Source organism: Oncorhynchus nerka, linkage group LG6 (genome assembly GCF_034236695.1).
Source record: "Oncorhynchus nerka isolate Pitt River linkage group LG6, Oner_Uvic_2.0, whole genome shotgun sequence".
NCBI classification, from domain to species: Eukaryota; Metazoa; Chordata; class Actinopteri; order Salmoniformes; family Salmonidae; genus Oncorhynchus; species Oncorhynchus nerka.
The window spans coordinates 20092817-20111724 of record NC_088401.1 but is presented as its reverse complement, the minus strand read 5'-3'; the positions used below and the strand labels follow the sequence as shown (position 1 = coordinate 20111724).

The window sequence follows — 18908 nt, the reverse complement described above, 5'->3', positions numbered from 1 at the left end:
ACCTTGTCCTGTATACCTGAATATATTCACCTTATCCTGTATAGACAGCTGAATATATTCACCTTGTACTGTATAGACAGCTGAATATATTCACCTTATCCTGTATAGACAGCTGAATATATTCACCTTGTACTGTATAGACAGCTGAATATATTCACCTTGTAACTGTATACCTGAATATATTCACTTTGTACTGTATAGACAGCTGAATATATTCACCTTGTACTGTATAGACAGCTGAATATATTCACCTTGTACTGTATAGACAGCTGAATATATTATTCTGTATTGAATATATTCACCTTATCCTGTATAGACAGCTGAATATATTCACCTTATAGACAGCTGAATATATTCACCTTATCCTGTATAGACAGCTGAATATATTCACCTTATCCTGTATAGACAGCTGAATATATTCACCTTATCCTGTATAGACAGCTGAATATATTCACCTTATCCTGTATAGACAGCTGAATATATTCACCTTGTACTGTATAGACAGCTGAATATATTCACCTTGTACTGTATAGACAGCTGAATATATTCACCTTGTACTGTATAGACAGCTGAATATATTCACCTTGTACTGTATAGACAGCTGAATATATTCACCTTGTACTGTATACCTGAATATATTCACCTTATCCTGTATAGACAGCTGAATATATTCACCTTATCCTGTATAGACAGCTGAATATATTCACCTTATCCTGTATAGACAGCTGAATATATTCTATCCTTAGACAGCTGAATATATTCACCTTGTACTGTATAGACAGCTGAATATATTCACCTTGTGCTGTATAGACAGCTGAATATATTCACCTTGTGCTGTATAGACAGCTGAATATATTCACCTTGTACTGTATACCTGAATATATTCACCTTGTACTGTATACCTGAATATATTCACCTTGTACTGTATACCTGAATATATTCACCTTGTACTGTATACCTGAATATATTCACCTTGTACTGTATACCTGAATATATTCACCTTGTACTGTATAGACAGCTGAATATATTCACCTTGTACTGTATAGACAGCTGAATATATTCACCTTGTACTGTATAGACAGCTGAATATATTCACCTTGTAACTGTATACCTGAATATATTCACCTTGTACTGTATAGACAGCTGAATATATTCACCTTGTACTGTATAGACAGCTGAATATATTCACCTTGTAACTGTATACCTGAATATATTCACTTTGTACTGTATAGACAGCTGAATATATTCACCTTGTATAGACAGCTGAATATATTCACCTTGTACTGTATAGACAGCTGAATATATTCACCTTGTACTGTATACCTGAATATATTCACCTTATCCTGTATAGACAGCTGAATATATTCACCTTATCCTGTATAGACAGCTGAATATATTCACCTTATCCTGTATAGACAGCTGAATATATTCACCTTATCCTGTATAGACAGCTGAATATATTCACCTTATCCTGTATAGACAGCTGAATATATTCACCTTATCCTGTATAGACAGCTGAATATATTCACCTTGTACTGTATAGACAGCTGAATATATTCACCTTGTACTGTATAGACAGCTGAATATATTCACCTTGTACTGTATAGACAGCTGAATATATTCACCTTGTACTGTATAGACAGCTGAATATATTCACCTTGTACTGTATACCTGAATATATTCACCTTGTCCTGTATAGACAGCTGAATATATTCACCTTGTCCTGTATAGACAGCTGAATATATTCACCTTATCCTGTATAGACAGCTGAATATATTCACCCTATCCTGTATAGACAGCTGAATATATTCACCTTGTACTGTATAGACAGCTGAATATATTCACCTTGTGCTGTATAGACAGCTGAATATATTCACCTTGTGCTGTATAGACAGCTGAATATATTCACCTTGTACTGTATACCTGAATATATTCACCTTGTACTGTATACCTGAATATATTCACCTTGTACTGTATACCTGAATATATTCACCTTGTACTGTATACCTGAATATATTCACCTTGTACTGTATACCTGAATATATTCACCTTGTACTGTATAGACAGCTGAATATATTCACCTTGTACTGTATAGACAGCTGAATATATTCACCTTGTACTGTATAGACAGCTGAATATATTCACCTTGTAACTGTATACCTGAATATATTCACCTTGTACTGTATAGACAGCTGAATATATTCACCTTGTACTGTATAGACAGCTGAATATATTCACCTTGTAACTATATACCTAAATATATTCACCTTATCCTGTATAGACAGCTGAATATATTCACCTTGTACTGTATAGACAGCTGAATATATTCACCTTGTAACTATATACCTGAATATATTCACCTTGTACTGTATACCTGAATATATTCACCCTATCCTGTATAGACAGCTGAATATATTCACCTTGTACTGTATAGACAGCTGAATATATTCACCTTATCCTGTATAGACAGCTGAATATATATTCACCTTGTAACTGTATGGACAGCTGAATATATTCACCTTGTACTGTATAGACAGCTGAATATATTCACCTTGTAACTGTATACCTGAATATATTCACCTTATCCTGTATAGACAGCTGAATATATTCACCTTGTACTGTATACCTGAATATATTCACCTTGTACTGTATAGACAGCTGAATATATTCACCTTATCCTGTATAGACAGCTGAATATATTCACCTTATCCTGTATAGACAGCTGAATATATTCACCTTATCCTGTATAAACAGCTGAATATATTCACCTTGTACTGTATAGACAGCTGAATATATTCACCTTGTACTGTATAGACAGCTGAATATATTCACCTTATCCTGTATAGACAGCTGAATATATTCACCTTGTACTGTATAGACAGCTGAATATATTCACCTTGTTCTGTATAGACAGCTGAATATATTCACCTTGTAACTGTATACCTGAATATATTCACCTTGTAACTGTATACCTGAATATATTCACCTTATCCTGTATAGACAGCTGAATATTTTCACCTTGTACTGTATAGACAGCTGAATATATTCACCTTGTAACTGTATACCTGAATATATTCACCTTGTAACTGTATACCTGAATATATTCACCTTGTACTGTATAGACAGCTGAATATATTCACCTTGTAACTGTATACCTGAATATATTCACCTTATCCTGTATAGACAGCTGAATATATTCACCTTGTACTGTATAGACAGCTGAATATATTCACCTTGTAACTGTATACCTGAATATATTCACCTTATCCTGTATAGACAGCTGAATATATTCACATTGTACTGTATAGACAGCTGAATATATTCACCTTGTACTGTATAGACAGCTGAATATATTCACCTTGTACTGTATACCTGAATATATTCACCTTGTACTGTATACCTGAATATATTCACCTTGTCCTGTATAGACAGCTGAATATATTCACCTTATCCTGTATAGACAGCTGAATATATTCACATTGTACTGTATAGACAGCTGAATATGTTTCTGTATAGACAGCTGAATATATTCACCTTGTACTGTATACCTGAATATATTCACCTTGTACTGTATAGACAGCTGAATATATTCACCTTGTAACTGTATACCTGAATATATTCACCTTATCCTGTATAGACAGCTGAATATATTCACCTTGTACTGTATAGACAGCTGAATATATTCACCTTGTACTGTATAGACAGCTGAATATATTCACCTTGTACTGTATAGACAGCTGAATATATTCACCTTGTACTGTATAGACAGCTGAATATATTCACCTTATGCTGTATAAACAGCTGAATATATATTCACCTTGTAACTGTATACCTGAATATATTCACCTTATCCTGTTTAGACAGCTGAATATATTAACCTTATCCTGTATAGACAGCTGAATATATTCACCTTGTAACTGTATACCTGTATATATTCACCTTATCCTGTATAGACAGCTGAATATATTCACCTTGTAACTGTATACCTGTATATATTCACCTTGTACTGTATAGACAGCTGAATATATTCACCTTGTACTGTTTAGACAGCTGAATATATTCACACCCAGGGTTGCACAATGCCAGTCCTTTTAGTGGGGGATGTTGTCCTGCTAGTTTTCATTTCTCCCTGGCACTTAATTGATCAATTAATGCCATTGATTAATTAGCCAATTACTAATGAATGTATTACTGTAATTAGGACAAAATATACATTATACACTGGCTCTGGAGGGACACTTCCTCCTCCACCTTACTAAACATATTTAGGAGACCTTACATAACAGGTTAGGAGAATTAGGTTAAGGTTATGAAAAGGGTTCGGGTTTTGGTTAGAGAAAATGAAAGAAAATGTAACTTTTGATGTCAATTTGACAAAATCTGTATCCCTAGACATGACCCTGTTCTCTGTTCTGTGGTCAGGTTCAACAAGAAACCAAAGAGGGGCATCCAGTACCTCCAGGAGCAAGGTATGCTGGGAACCACCCCGGAGGACCTCGCTCAGTTCCTGCACCAGGAGGAGAGGCTGGACTCGGTACGGAACCCTCTTAAATCTGTTTACCCAATCTACTTCAGTGAACTGCATTTCATTGAACTTATGCAGGTCCAAATAAACAAATACCCACTCTACCTCATTCAGCTCTTCCCAAATACCCACTCTACCTCATTCAGCTCTTCCCAAATACCCACTCTACCTCATTCAGCTCTTCCCAAATACCCACTCTACCTCATTCAGCTCTTCCCAAATACCCACTCTACCTCATTCAGCTCTTCCCAAATACCCACTCTACCTCATTCAGCTCTTCCCAAATACCCACTCTACCTCATTCAGCTCTTCCCTCTGTCGACCTTTTACCTGCTGACCTGTCGATTGTAGAGTAGAGTGGTTGATCGGAGCAGCTAATAGAGATCCGAATAGCAAATACACAAATACCCACTCTAGCTCATTAAACTCTTGGTTCACACATTTGGCTCTCTCACCCGGCCTCCACACAGCTGCAGGCCCAAAGGAGAACATATCAATCCCATAGAAACATTAAGGCACTTATCTCCTAATGTTGAATCTCCAACATTACCCTCCTACTCCAATACAATTCCCGCATCCCGAGCGCACTTCAATGTTTATTTTAACGAGTGAAGCACTCTCCCAGTTGATTGGCTGGCCTCGAGGGGGGCTCGGTGCGGTGGTAATCTGCATTAAAGAGTGTTCATAACATCTGCTTTGGAACAAGAGGCCCTCAAACAGACAGCCAGAGAGTCTAACAGAGCGGGGAGAATAGAGCACAGAGGAATGACTGACTGAAACATGTATTTAACACATCAACACTCCTGTTTACTGAAAACAAAGTCCTTTCCTCTCTGTGTGCTGTGTCTCTGAAGTTAATTGTCGGGACAATATGTGTTAATTGACTTCCAATGAGAAGCACATGCATTAGGAAAAAAATCATTATCTATTGATTGAATTCAACATCATTGCCTCTCTCGGCATATCTCTATCCCCTTCTGTCCCTCTCTTTTCATCCCTCTCTCTCACTCTCCCTCTCTCTTCCTCTCTCTCTCTCTCTTCCTTCCTCTCAGACTCAGGTGGGTGAGTTCCTGGGGGACAATGATCGCTTCAATAAAGAGGTCATGTATGCCTATGTGGACCAGATGGACTTCCAGGGCAAAGACTTTGTCTACGCTCTCAGAACATTCCTCGAGGGCTTCCGTCTCCCGGGAGAGGCTCAGAAGATCGACAGGCTCATGGAGAAATTTGCTGCTAGATATCTAGAATGCAATCAGGGGTGAGTGTGGAGTGGTGTGGCCTGCCCTGGGCATTGTGGAATCTTAGACTTAGAAAAAGACTTCATTTGTGATGCCAAGTACATTGAATGGCAACAATCAGATTGCTCTCTGTTTTGAATCTTTATTCAATCTTAATCAAATCCAAGTTTATTGGTTGGATAGAGTTGCAGGTGTCTCGCAAATAAAATAGAAATAGGCAAATAAATTAAACAAGAAATCAAGAAATGACAGGATGGGATAAATTAACAATTCAGAATAGAAATACTAGTCTAATTCTACTTGTCTAGCACAACCAGTGCCACTATTGTTTAATCTCTGTTATGTTTATCTTCTCTCTCCACTCCTCTCTATCTCTCTCTTCAGGCAAACAGAGTTTGCAAGTGCAGACACTGCGTACGTCCTTGCCTACTCAATCATTATGTTGACAACAGACCTTCATAGTCCGCAGGTGAGACAACAGCCTGTTTTCGAAAAGATGAACTGAGAGAAACAATCACCTGAGCTGCACTTAGCTTCAATAGAAGACCTTCAGCAGTGGCACATGGGGAAAGTCAATGCAAGCTATTTCAGACAGACAACAGTGGACAGACAGAGTAGGCAGGCAGACAGGGTAACAAATCTCATCTTTTACTTTTCAAAGGTTAAGAACAAGATGACTAAAGAACAATACATCAAGATGAACAGAGGGATCAACGACAGCAAGGATCTACCGGAGGAATATCTGTCGGCCATCTACGACGAGATCGCAGGGAAGAAGATCGCTATGAAGGGGACCAAGGAAATGACTCTGAAATCCAACAAGCACAGTGAGTATATCTGTTCCTCTGTGTTTGCTAGCACAACAATGTCATTACAGACTGAAATTGAGCGTGTCAGAGATGACTTTGTTTAAGACATGAAACGCCTATTTTGAGGCGTAATGGATCTTTGCAAATGATCAGCTTTATATTTAACTGACGAGTCATTTCATCTGATATCTTTGTGGGGATCATAGAATTCTCATCACAATCAAAGAGATGTAAATGGGATTGAGATGTAGTTTGATTAGATTGAGTTACTGATCAGTGGAAAAGTTTGAGAATAGTGTCTGTTGTTCAACGGGGAATGTTTCCTCTTCAGTTGGAGATAGTGTCTGTTGTTCAGTGGGGAATGTTTCCTCTTCAGTTGGAGATAGTGTCTGTTGTTCAGTGGGGAATGTTTCCTCTTCAGTTGGAGATAGTGTCTGTTGTTCAGTGGGAATGTTTCCTCTTCAGTTGGAGATGGTGTCTGTTGTTCAGTGGGGAATGTTTCCTCTTCAGTTGGAGATGGTGTCTGTTGTTCAGTGGGGAATGTTTCCTCTTCAGTTGGAGATGGTGTCTGTTGTTCAGTGGGGAATGTTTCCTCTTCAGTTGGAGATGGTGTCTGTTGTTCAGTGGGGAATGTTTCCTCTTCAGTTGGAGATGGTGTCTGTTGTTCAGTGGGGAATGTTTCCTCTTCAGTTGGAGATGGTGTCTGTTGTTCAGTGGGGAATGTTTCCTCTTCAGTTGGAGATAGTGTCTGTTGTTCAGTGGGGAATGTTTCCTCTTCATTTGGAGATGGTGTCTGTTGTTCAGTGGGGAATGGTTCTTCTTCAGTTGGAGATGGTGTCTGTTGTTCAGTGGGGAATGTTTCTTCTTCAGTTTTGGAGATGTATATTTGTCGTGTTTGTGCAGGTGGCTTCCTCTCGTCTACTTTATAATCTGCACTCGTCTGAAAACACAACATGTAGGAAGCCTTGTATCGGATCCTGGAACAGGTGTGGCCAGTGAGAAGCAGAGTGGGTTTGTTCATGCTATGACTTTACTTCTGTTTCTGGATCAGGTGTGGCCAGTGAGAAGCAGAGTGGGTTTGTTCATGCTATGACTTTACTTCTGTTTCTGGATCAGGTGTGGCCAGTGAGAAGCAGAGTGGGTTTGTTCATGCTATGACTTTACTTCTGTTTCTGGATCAGGTGTGGCCAGTGAGAAGCAGAGTGGGTTTGTTCATGCTATGACTTTACTTCTGTTTCTGGATCAGGTGTGGCCAGTGAGAAGCAGAGTGGGTTTGTTCATGCTATGACTTTACTTCTGTTTCTGGATCAGGTGTGGCCAGTGAGAAGCAGAGTGGGTTTGTTCATGCTATGACTTTACTTCTGTTTCTGGATCAGGTGTGGCCAGTGAGAAGCAGAGTGGGTTTGTTCATGCTATGACTTTACTTCTGTTTCTGGATCAGGTGTGGCCAGTGAGAAGCAGCGGCGGCTACTGTATAACGTAGAGATGGAGCAGATGGCTAAGACAGCCAAGGCCCTGATGGAGGCTGTCAGTCACGTCCAGGCTCCCTTCACCAGCGCCACACACCTGGAGCATGTCAGACCCATGTTCAAGCTGGCCTGGACCCCGTTCCTAGCAGCCTTCAGTGTGGGCCTCCAGGACTGTGACGACACTGAGGTGGCTTTTCTCTGTCTGGAGGGAATACGCTTTGCCATCCGGATAGCCTGCATCTTCACCATACAGGTAGTTTATCTAGCACGCTAACACTGCATGTGTTCACTGAGGATTAATATGAGTTAAATGAAAGGGATGAGAGGCTATGAATCAAAAGGTGAAATGGTGTATTTTCCAAAGATAGCATGCTCCAAAACTTAATGGAGATAGTACTGCAGTACTGAATATGGTCTCTCTCTCTCTCTCTCTCTCTCTCTCTCGCTCTCTCTCTCGCTCTCTCTCTCGCTCTCTCTCGCTCTCTCTCACACACACACAGCTTGAGCGGGATGCGTACATCCAGGCCCTGGCACGGTTCACCCTGCTCACAGCCAGCTCTGGCATCACTGAGATGAAGCAGAAGAATATCGACACCATCAAGACTCTCATCACCGTCGCCCACACAGACGGAAACTACCTGGGCAACTCCTGGCACGAGGTCTGGACATACTGCCAACGTCTAGTAATCAGTATTAGCCACTATAGTATTGCTGTCATAAGCTATATTGCTTCCTTTTGTCTCCATTTTTCTTTATTTTGGTGCAATCAATGTGAAAAATATGTTTCTATCTCAACTAATTAAGTGCAAAAACAATCCTAACTAAGGCTGGCTTTACACAATCAGTCTTTTGACCAATCACATCAGCTCTTTTGACGCGTGTGTAAATGCAGCCTTATTGAATGTATGGATGACTGTATGCCCCCACCTCCCTCCCCCGTCCTACAGATAATGAAGTGTATCAGTCAGTTGGAGCTGGCCCAGCTGATCGGGACGGGGGTGAAGGCCAGGTACATCTCAGGGACGGTTCGGGGGAAAGAGGGCTTCATCAGCAGCACCAAGGAGCAGAGCAACGATGAATACCTGGGCCTGGGTCAGTGCTTATCCCTTTAATACATGTTCTAGTTATAAACTGGTTAAATAAACTGTCGTTAACAAGCCGGTGATGTGCTTGACTATGCAACATGTTTGACTCTGGAGATGCTTGGTATGATGCTTGATGCTGGAGATGTGACTGACTGTGCTGTGGTCCACAGCAGGTGGAACAGTAGACCGGAAGCAGATCCTCAGTATCCAGGAGTCCATAGGAGAGACCAGCTCCCAGAGTGTGGTGGTGGCTGTAGACAGGTAGTTAATGCAGCAGTCTCTTATAGATCCTGCTCTATTACCACTGACTGCTTTGGGGTCTTAGCTCTGCCATTATTCTATCATGTGAATGAATGTACTGTATATCTCATGTAGATGTGACCATGGTCTTGTTCTTGCAGAATATTCACAGGTTCTACCAGACTGGATGGTAATGCAATTGGTGAGTGTTCTAAATCCAAACTGAATTCAATTACAGTATTTGATCACATGCTTATCTGATGTGGATGTATTGGCATTGTACCATGGCTCTCCTGATGGTTGACTAACACTGGTTTCTCTGTGTTCTCAGTGGATTTTGTGCGCTGGCTGTGTGCTGTGTCTATGGATGAGCTGGCCTCGCCCACACACCCCCGCATGTTCAGCCTGCAGAAGATAGTGGAGATCTCCTACTACAACATGGGACGTATCAGACTGCAGTGGTCCAGGATCTGGGAGGTCATTGGAGACCACTTCAACAAGGTGGACATCTTGGGATTTATTTCACTTTAACAGGGGTTGTGGAAACTCTGGTTGTCAGGGACGTCTGTTTTTATTTTTTTCATTAATTGATTGATTAATTGCCAGGTCGCAATTGTAAATGAGAACTTGTTCTCAACTTGCCTACCTGGTTAAATAAAGGTGAAATAAATCAAATAAAATGAATGTTGTTGTTGGCTAGAGAGTCCACACACCTGATTACCTAGGTGTTAATTAGTCTTTGTAACACTGCCCTCAGGAACACCTGGCTTAAAGGTCCAATGCAACCATTTTTATCTCAATATTAAATCATTTCTGGGTGATAATTAAGTACCTTACTCTGATTGTTTTCCATTACACAGCTCTTACACTAAAATACATTATCATAATTTTCACAATTTCACAGTATTATTCCAACCTCTGTGTGAAAAGATATATAAAACAGGAATATCACATTTTTGACAGCACGGGGCCTAAGAATCATATCTAAGGGATTTATTTAACCTTAGTCTTCCCGAGTGCTGCAAGGGAGGGGGGTGTAACTGTTAAAATGGCTACTAAATATTACAGATGAACAGAGATGATAAATGTTACAGGGGATGGTAAATGTTAGAGAGTGGGGTAGAGATGTTAAAACACTGTGTCTGCCTCCCTGTTCAGGTTGGATGTAACCCCAACGAGGACGTGGCTATCTTTGCCGTGGATTCTCTCCGGCAGCTGTCCATGAAGTTCCTGGAGAAGGGAGAGCTGGCGAACTTCAGATTCCAGAAGGACTTTCTGAGGCCTTTCGAGCACATCATGAAAAAGAACAGGTAAATGGGATGTTGCGGTAAACGTTAATCCTAATTGTATCGTGTGACTGTTTGTTTGTGTGTGCTGCCTACTTGCGTTGAATCAGCTTGCGGTTGTGCTTGCTTGCTTAGGCGCGTGTCTGCTGGTATATGTACACACTCCCTAGTTGTGTAGGCACTTGGCTATAGTAGTCTGGCCTTACAAGGTCTGTGTTGAGTTGCACCTCTGTGGTTCCCATTCCAGTGCCTGTCTCTCTTAGCACTGCAGCCAGCCAGTCTCCCTGTACTGAGTCACTGCACTGTGTCAAACTCCCACAGTCACCCAAGCTCTCTGAGGAGGAGAAAACTGGCACACTCAGAACCAACCCAGAGAGCAAGATAAGGATTTTATAGAATATTTCTCCTTGGTTTTGGCTTGTGCACCAGAAAAGCACTCTGGCAACTGACTCTAAGACAACTGAGTAGAAGCTGTGAATCTTTTCTCAGATTCTGTAGTGACACAGATACAGTTGCTTAAATTTGGAGGGCTCCGAGTCTCACAGTTGAAAGCTGTTTTCATTGATGTGAAGGAGAACTACCAGGCCCAAATCCACCCACTGTTACAGCTCAGAGGAAATGGCAGGGATCCACATAAAGCCATGGACGCCCCCACAGTGCTGTATCTTCATTAGACTCAGCCTGTGTGTGTGTAATATGTTTGTGAGAGTACTTTTGTGCAAAGGCTGGTCCTTTCTCCTTAATCAAAGCACAGAAAAAATGATTTGCTATGACAACAGTTGCCGTTGGAACCCATCATGTCACAACAATCGAAAGGGAATAATCAGACTGCCTAAATAAAGGCTGTGGAAGGGGTACTTGTACTTTCACTTCTACTGCACTATTGATCATCCTCCTCATAGTCCAATAAGCAACTTTCACATACAGTAGGTGAATAACCCATACGTCCTCCTCCTGCTCCTCCAGATCGCCAACGATCAGGGACATGGTGGTGCGCTGTATCGCCCAGATGGTCAACTCACAGGCGGGGAACATCCGGTCGGGCTGGAAGAACATCTTCTCAGTGTTCCACCTGGCTGCCTCGGACCAGGATGAGAGCATCGTAGAGCTAGCCTTCCAGACGACGGGCCACATCAGCAGTGAGTTACTGAGACACACACTTCAGAGACAACCATCTTTCGGGCTAAGAACTGATCTTCATTATCTGATCTCTATTATTGTCTATCTTTTAAGATTTTATTTTTATACCTATATTTAATATACAGTGAATTCGAAAAGTATTCAGACCTCTAGACTTTTTCCACATTTTGTTACGTTACAGCAATACTCCATAATGACAAAGCACATTTTTATTTAATTTTTAATTTTGGTAATTTATTACAAATAAAGAAACTGAAATATTAAATTTACATAAGTATTCAGACCCTTTACTCAGTACTTTTTTGAAGCATCTTTGGCAGCGATTACAGTCTCGAGTCTTCTTGGGTATGATGCTAAAAACTTGGCTCACCTGTATTTGTGGAGTTTCTTCCATTCATTGCTGTATATCCTCTCAAGCTCTGTCAGATTGGATGGAGAGCGTCGCTGCACAGGTATTTTCAGGTCTCTCCAGAGATGTTAGATCAGGTTCAAGTCCGGGCTCTGGCTGGGCCACTCAAGGACATTCAGAGACTTGTCCCGAAGCCACTCCTGTGCTGTCTTGGCTGTGGGCTTAGGGTCGTTGTCCCGTTGGAAAGTGAACCTTCGCTGCAATCTTAGGTCCTGAGCGTTCTGGAGCAGGTTTTAATCAATGATATCTCTGTACTTTGCTCTGTTCATCTTTGCCTCGATCCTGACTAGTCTCCCAGCCCCTGCCAATGAAAAACATCCCCTCAGCATGATGCTGCCACCACCATTCTTCACCGTAGGGATGGTGCAAGGTTTCCTCCAGATGTGACGCTTGGCATTCAGGCCAAAGAGTTCAATCTTGGTTTTGTCAGACCAGAGAATCTTGTATCTCATGATCTGAGACTCTTTAGGTGCCTTTTGGCAAACTCCAAGCGGGCTGTCTTATGCTTTTTACTGAGGAGTGGCTTCTGTCTGGCCACTCTACCATACAGGCCTGATTGGTGGAGTGCTGCAGAGATGATTGCCTGGGAAGGTTCTCCCATCTCTCCACAGAGGAACTCTGGAGCTCTGTCAGAGTGACCATCGGGTTCTTGGTCACCTCCCTGACCAAGGCCCTTCTCCCCCGATTGCTCAGTTCTTCCATTTAAGAATGATGGAGGCCACTGTGTTCTTGGGGACCGTCAATGCTGCAGACATTTCTTGGTACCCTTCCCCATATCTGTGCCTTCGACACAATCCTGTCTCGGAGCTCTACAGACAATTCCTTCGACCTCATGGCTTGGTTTTTACTCTGATAGGCACTGTCAACTGTGGGACCTTATATAGACAGGTGTGTGCCTTTCCATATAATGTTCCAATCAATTGAATTTACCACACATAAACTCCAATAAAGTTTTAGAAACATCTCAAGGATGATCAATGGAAACAGGATGCACCTGAGATCAATTTCGATTCTCATAGCAAAGGGTCTGAATACTTACGTAAATAAGGTATTTCAGTTTTTAAGTTATAATACATGTATAAAAAAAATGTAGATTGTGTAGATTTCTGAGGGAAAAAAAAACATTTTAATCCGTTTTAGAATAAAGGTGTAACTTAACAAAATGTGAAAAAGTCAAGAGTTCTGAATATTTTCCGAAGGCACTGTATATTACTGCTTAGATTTCAATATGATTGTTTCAGTAATCCTCAATTTGAGGTTTATTTTTGTGTTTTTGATGACAGGGCCATGTAATATTATTCTGATAAACAGATAAGTTAACTCCTGTCATCGTTTTTCACTGATCTCTTCTCTTCTTCTCTTCTCTCCTTCTCTTCTTTTCTTCTTCGCTTCTTCTCTCCTTATCCTCTTCTCTCCTCTTCTTCTTCTTCTCTTCTATTCACTCCTCTTCTCTTCTCTTCTCTCCTTCTCTTCTCTCCTTATCTTCTTCTCTTTTCTCCTCTTCTTCTTCTTCTCTTCTATTCACTCCTTCTCTTCTCTCCTTATCTTCTTCTCTTCTCTCCTCTTCTTCTTCTTCTCTTCTATTCACTCCTTCTTCTCTCCTTATCTTCTTCTTCTCTCCTTCTCTCCTTATCTTCTTCTCTTCTCCTCTTCTTCTTTTTTTCTTCTCTTCTCTCCTTATCCACTTCTTCTCTTTTTCTCTCCTCTTCTTCTTCTTCTCTTCTTCTCTCAGTGAATGTATTTGAGAAGCACTTCCCAGCCACCATAGACTCGTTCCAGGATGCAGTCAAGTGTCTGTCTGAGTTCGCCTGCAATGCCTCCTTCCCCGACACCAGCATGGAGGCCATCCGTCTCATCCGCCACTGCGCCAAATACGTCTCTGACAGGCCCCAGGTCAGTTACAAACAATTCCTGGACTTTATTTATTATCAGGTCTCATAGATAAGAGCTGAACCCATATCAGTCATTTCTGAACATCAAATGGTATTGCCCATAGTTGTTCGTGGTAGACCATGACTGGTCTCCAAAACATTTTGTACTGTGACCCACCTAAAGGTCTCATCGTTTTCTTGTTAATCATCAGATAAACAATGTGAGTCGCTCTGGATAACAGCATCTCCCAGATGATTTATTTATATATATTGAAAATGTCCCATGTTAGAAAACATCACTGGTGCTTTCTGCCAGTGCTTTTCTCCAAGGTCTCTTCTCTATGCAGACACTCTCCAGCCACACTGCCTGCTTTCTGTTTGTTTGTGTGGGGGTGGACAAGAGGAGAGGAGGGGATTACTTGTGTGTGTGTGTGTGTGTGTGTGTGTGTGTGTGCCTACAGTGAACAGTAAATACGGCTTAGAGACCTTTATAGAGTTCGTGTGTGTCCACATGTGCATGTCTGTGTGTCTGCGTGTGTGCGTGTCTGTGTGTGTGTGTCTGCGTGTGCGTATCCGTGTGTGTGTATCAACTCTCAGGAAATGGTGTAAACTATGCTGTTTTCTCTCTGGCAGGCATTCAAAGACTACACCAGCGATGACATGAATGTAGTCCCAGAGGACCGGGTGTGGGTGAGGGGGTGGTTCCCCATCCTCTTTGAGCTGTCCTGCATCATCAACAGGTGCAAACTGGACGTCAGGACCAGGTGAGAAGAGTTTCAGTCCTGTGTCATCGTAGATGGGAATATTTTAGAGGCGGAAGTCAACTGATGGTGAGGGTGTATTATAAGAAGTGTGTGTGTGTCAGGGGTCTGACGGTGATGTTTGAGGTGATGAAGACCTATGGACACACCTTTGAGAAGCACTGGTGGCAGGATCTGTTCAGGATCGTCTTCAGGATCTTTGACAACATGAAGCTGCCTGAGCAGCAAACTGAGGCAAGTCTCCACATCCCAAATACCCATTCACCAAAGACCCAGCTTTATCTCCAGTGTAACCAACACCTATTTCCATAGTTACAGTACATCATTGGTTCCACAACTAGTATCCAGTACCAACTGGACGATTGTCCTCTTGGCTGCTACAATGACTTGAACTGGTGTAACCCTGGTAACCCTTCTGTGTTGTTTGTGTCTTCCAGAAAGCAGAATGGATGACGACAACCTGTAACCACGCACTTTACGCCATCTCTGACGTGTTCACGCAGTACTTTGAGACTCTCAGTGACGTTCTGCTGGATGACATCCTGTCCCAACTGTACTGGTGTGTTCAGCAAGGTGAGGACCGACGGCAGCGCTACAAACACCTACAGTCGTAGACTTATACTGAGTACACCGTCCTCAATCACTCTCATCCCCTCTTTCTTATGCATAGCTCCTCTTCTTTTCAATCCACATGCCACTCTCTCTTCTCTCTCTTCTCCCGATCTCCTGCTCTCCACATGAATTGTCTTTCTCTTTCTCTCACTTCTTTTCTCCTCTCTCTCTCGGCCTAGATAATGAGCAGTTGGCTCGGTCAGGCACCAACTGTCTGGAGAACGTGGTCATCCTGAATGGAGAGAAGTTTACTCCGGAGACCTGGGACAAGACCTGTAACTGCATGCTGGACATCTTCAAGACCACCATCCCACACGCGTAAGCTACTGATGCAGACTTTATTCATATCGCTGAGATTCAGCTGGGAATATTGTCTGTGATGATTTGTTATTGCTGAACTTAGTGATGTTAACATGGAGCACACTGAGGCTGTCATATAAAGTGCTCTAGGAATGGAGGGGAGGTATTAAATGGACATGATCTTGTACTGGCTTTTGCCGTTGTTTACTTGATAGAGTGGGATACCGGACTGTCTGTGTGTATGGTACTGCAATATGACACTGTATAAGTAGAGTAACACTGTCCTGTCCCGTATTGTTCCTCTCTGCCCTCTCAGACTGTTGACATGGAGACTAGCAGGAGCAGAGGGAGATCCCATGACACCACAGGATGTATCAGACAAACAGCTGGTATGTTTCAAACCCTGACTGAGCTGTAGGTTTCTTTAAGTCTGTAGCTGGTCTATCTCTTATGCCAGATTAGACTGTACAACAACATGACCCAGTACAATCCAGACGAAATAACGTCTCCCCATGTGCCCTCAGGATTCAATTTCCCAGAAGTCAGTGGACATCCAGTCCCGTTCCGAGGACCAGCATTCCATCAACAGTGCGGAGAGGATTGCCATGGAGACCCGGCGGCAGAGTCAGTACAGCGCAGGCATGTGTGAGGACAGCCCCAGAACCCGGACTCCAACAAGTTAGTGTCTCTTTTACACCTACCACTGGAGTGTTTTTCAACCCTATGCTCATTGTGTGTGTGTGTGTGTGTGTGTGTGTGTGTGTGTGTTCCACAGAGATCCAGGAGCAGAGGTTATTCTCAGGCTTGCTCATTAAGTGTGTAGTGCAGTTGGAGCTGATCCAGACCATAGACAACATGGTCTTCTTCCCTGCAACCAGCAGGAAGGAGGATGCTGAGAACCTGGCTGCTGCGCAGGTAACGTCTCACTCCCACCCCTACGTGGAGGATGAGAGGTATCACTGCTTCGGGACTTGGTGGAAGGACACATTCCTTGCAAAAAATGTGTGTTCAAAAGTTTGGCTGTATGGACTGTCCTGATCCTTGAAAATGTGAAATGTCTATACTGTATGTTCTTCTAGTGAATGTCAGGGAAGGAGGGAAGTATTTGTCATACATAGCAGTGATATGTGAAGGCTCTGTTTGTGTTTGGTTGTGTGAATGTTCTGGGAAAGTTCTCTGAAGCTTGTGTTTGTCCTGTCCAGAGAGATGCTCTGGACGCGGCAGACGTCCGTGTCGAGACTCAGGACCAAGGAATGTACCGCTACCTGACCTCAGAACAGCTGTTTAAGTTGCTGGACTGCCTGTTGGAGTCCCACCGCTTCGCCAAGGCCTTCAACTCTAGCAACGAGCAGAGGACCACTCTATGGAAGGCAGGTGGGTCACTGCCCTGCACCAGAGCACAGGCAGTGCACATGCAGTGCATTCGGAAAGTATTCAGACCCCTTTACTTTTCCACATTTTGTTATGTTTCAGCCTTATTCTAAAATGGATTAAATATTTTTTCTTCATCAATATACACACAATACCCCATAATGACAAAGCAAAAACAGGTTATTAGACATTTTTGTAAATGTATAAAAAATAAAATAAACTGAAATATCACATTTACATAAGTATTCAGACTCTTTACTCAGCACTTTGTTGAAGCATCTTTGGCAGCGATTACAGCCTCGAGTCTTCTTGGGTATGATGCTATAAGCTTGGCTCACCTGTATTTGTGGAGTTTCTCCCATTCATTGCTGTATATCCTCTCAAGCTCTGTCAGATTGGATGGAGAGCGTCGCTGCACAGCTATTTTCAGGTCTCTCCAGAGATCTTCGATCGGGTTCAAGTCCGGGCTCTAGCTAGCCCACTCAAGGACATTCAGAGACTTGTACTGAAGCAACTCATGTGTTGTCTTGGCTTTGTGCTTGGGGTCGTTGTCTTGCGAACCTTCACCCTAGTCTGAGGTCCTGAACGCTCTGGAGCAGGTTTTCATCAAGAATCTTTCTGTACTTCGCTCCATTCATCTTTCCCTAGATCCTGACTAATCACCCAGTTCCTGCTGCTGAAAAACATCCCCACAGCATGATGCTGCCACCACCATTCTTCACCGTAGGGATGGTGCCAGGTTTCCTCCAGACGTGACGCTTGGCATTCAGGCCAAAAAATTCAATATTGGTTTCATCAAACCAGAGAATCTTGTTTCTCATGGTCTGAGTTCTTTAACCTGTCTAGGACTGGGGTTCCGCTAGCAGAACTCTGTTCCGGCTTGCGGAACTCCTCGCCAACAGCCAATGAAATTGCAGGGCGCCAAATACAAATCAACAGAAATCTCATAAGTCAAATTTCTCAAACATACAAGTATTAGGCACCATTTTAAAGATACAATTCTCGTTAATCCAGCCACAGTGTCTGATTTCAAAAATGCTTTACAGAAAAAGCTCCATAAACGATTATGTTAGGTCACCACCAAGTCACAGAAAAACCCAGCCATTTTTCGAGCCAAAGAGAGGAGTCACAAAAAGCACAAATAGAGATAAAATGGATCACTAACATGTTACACAATACATGTATGTTTTGTTCAATAAAGTGCAAATTTATATCCAAAAATCTCATTTTACATTGGTGTGTTATGTTCAGTAGTTCAAAAACATGCTGTGATTTTGCAGAGAGCCACATCAATTCACATAAATACTCATTATAAATGTTAATGAAAATTCAAGTGTTATGCATGAAACTTTAGATACTCTTCTCCTTAATGCAACCGCTGTGTCAGATTTCAAAAAACTTGACGGAAAAAGCATAATCTGAGTACGGTGCTCAGAGCCCACACCAGCCAAATGAAATATCGGCCATGTTGCGCAGTCAACATTAGTCAGAAATATCATTCTAAATATTCACTTACCTTTGATGATCTTCATCAGAATGCACTCCCAGGAATCCCAGTTCCACAATACATGTTTGATTTGTTCGATAATGTCCATCATTTATGTCCAAATAGCTTCTTTTGTTAGGGCGTTTGGTAAACAAATCCAAACGCGAGTTCAGGTCCAGCCGAACTTCGGACGAAAAGTTCAAAAAGTTATATTACAGGTCGTAGAAACTTGTCAAACTAAGTATAGAATCAATCTTTAGGATGTTTTTATCATAAATGTTCAATAATGTTCCAGCCGGAGAATTC

The 18908-nt window shown here is 42.0% G+C and overlaps 1 protein-coding gene across 4 annotated transcripts in view; it reads left to right on the top strand.

The window, feature by feature from the left end:
* The window catches only part of LOC115130145 (brefeldin A-inhibited guanine nucleotide-exchange protein 1-like), a 100879-nt gene that overhangs the window by 69645 nt on the left and 12326 nt on the right, over positions 1-18908 (top strand). For 3 of the 4 annotated variants that reach the window (XM_029660951.2, XM_029660950.2, XM_029660948.2), the window contains 21 exons: positions 4423-4534; positions 5578-5783; positions 6148-6232; positions 6425-6590; positions 8014-8294; positions 8542-8700; positions 8989-9133; positions 9297-9387; positions 9528-9568; positions 9698-9867; positions 10525-10676; positions 11619-11791; positions 13934-14094; positions 14706-14836; positions 14938-15067; positions 15271-15406; positions 15625-15763; positions 16062-16134; positions 16270-16423; positions 16521-16660; positions 16948-17119. In XM_029660951.2, the coding sequence (XP_029516811.1) occupies positions 4423-4534; positions 5578-5783; positions 6148-6232; positions 6425-6590; positions 8014-8294; positions 8542-8700; positions 8989-9133; positions 9297-9387; positions 9528-9568; positions 9698-9867; positions 10525-10676; positions 11619-11791; positions 13934-14094; positions 14706-14836; positions 14938-15067; positions 15271-15406; positions 15625-15763; positions 16062-16134; positions 16270-16423; positions 16521-16660; positions 16948-17119 (3017 nt within the window). The remainder of the gene's footprint in view (positions 1-4422; positions 4535-5577; positions 5784-6147; positions 6233-6424; positions 6591-8013; positions 8295-8541; positions 8701-8988; positions 9134-9296; positions 9388-9527; positions 9569-9697; positions 9868-10524; positions 10677-11618; positions 11792-13933; positions 14095-14705; positions 14837-14937; positions 15068-15270; positions 15407-15624; positions 15764-16061; positions 16135-16269; positions 16424-16520; positions 16661-16947; positions 17120-18908) is intronic. The other variant, XM_029660949.2, reaches the window with a different exon arrangement.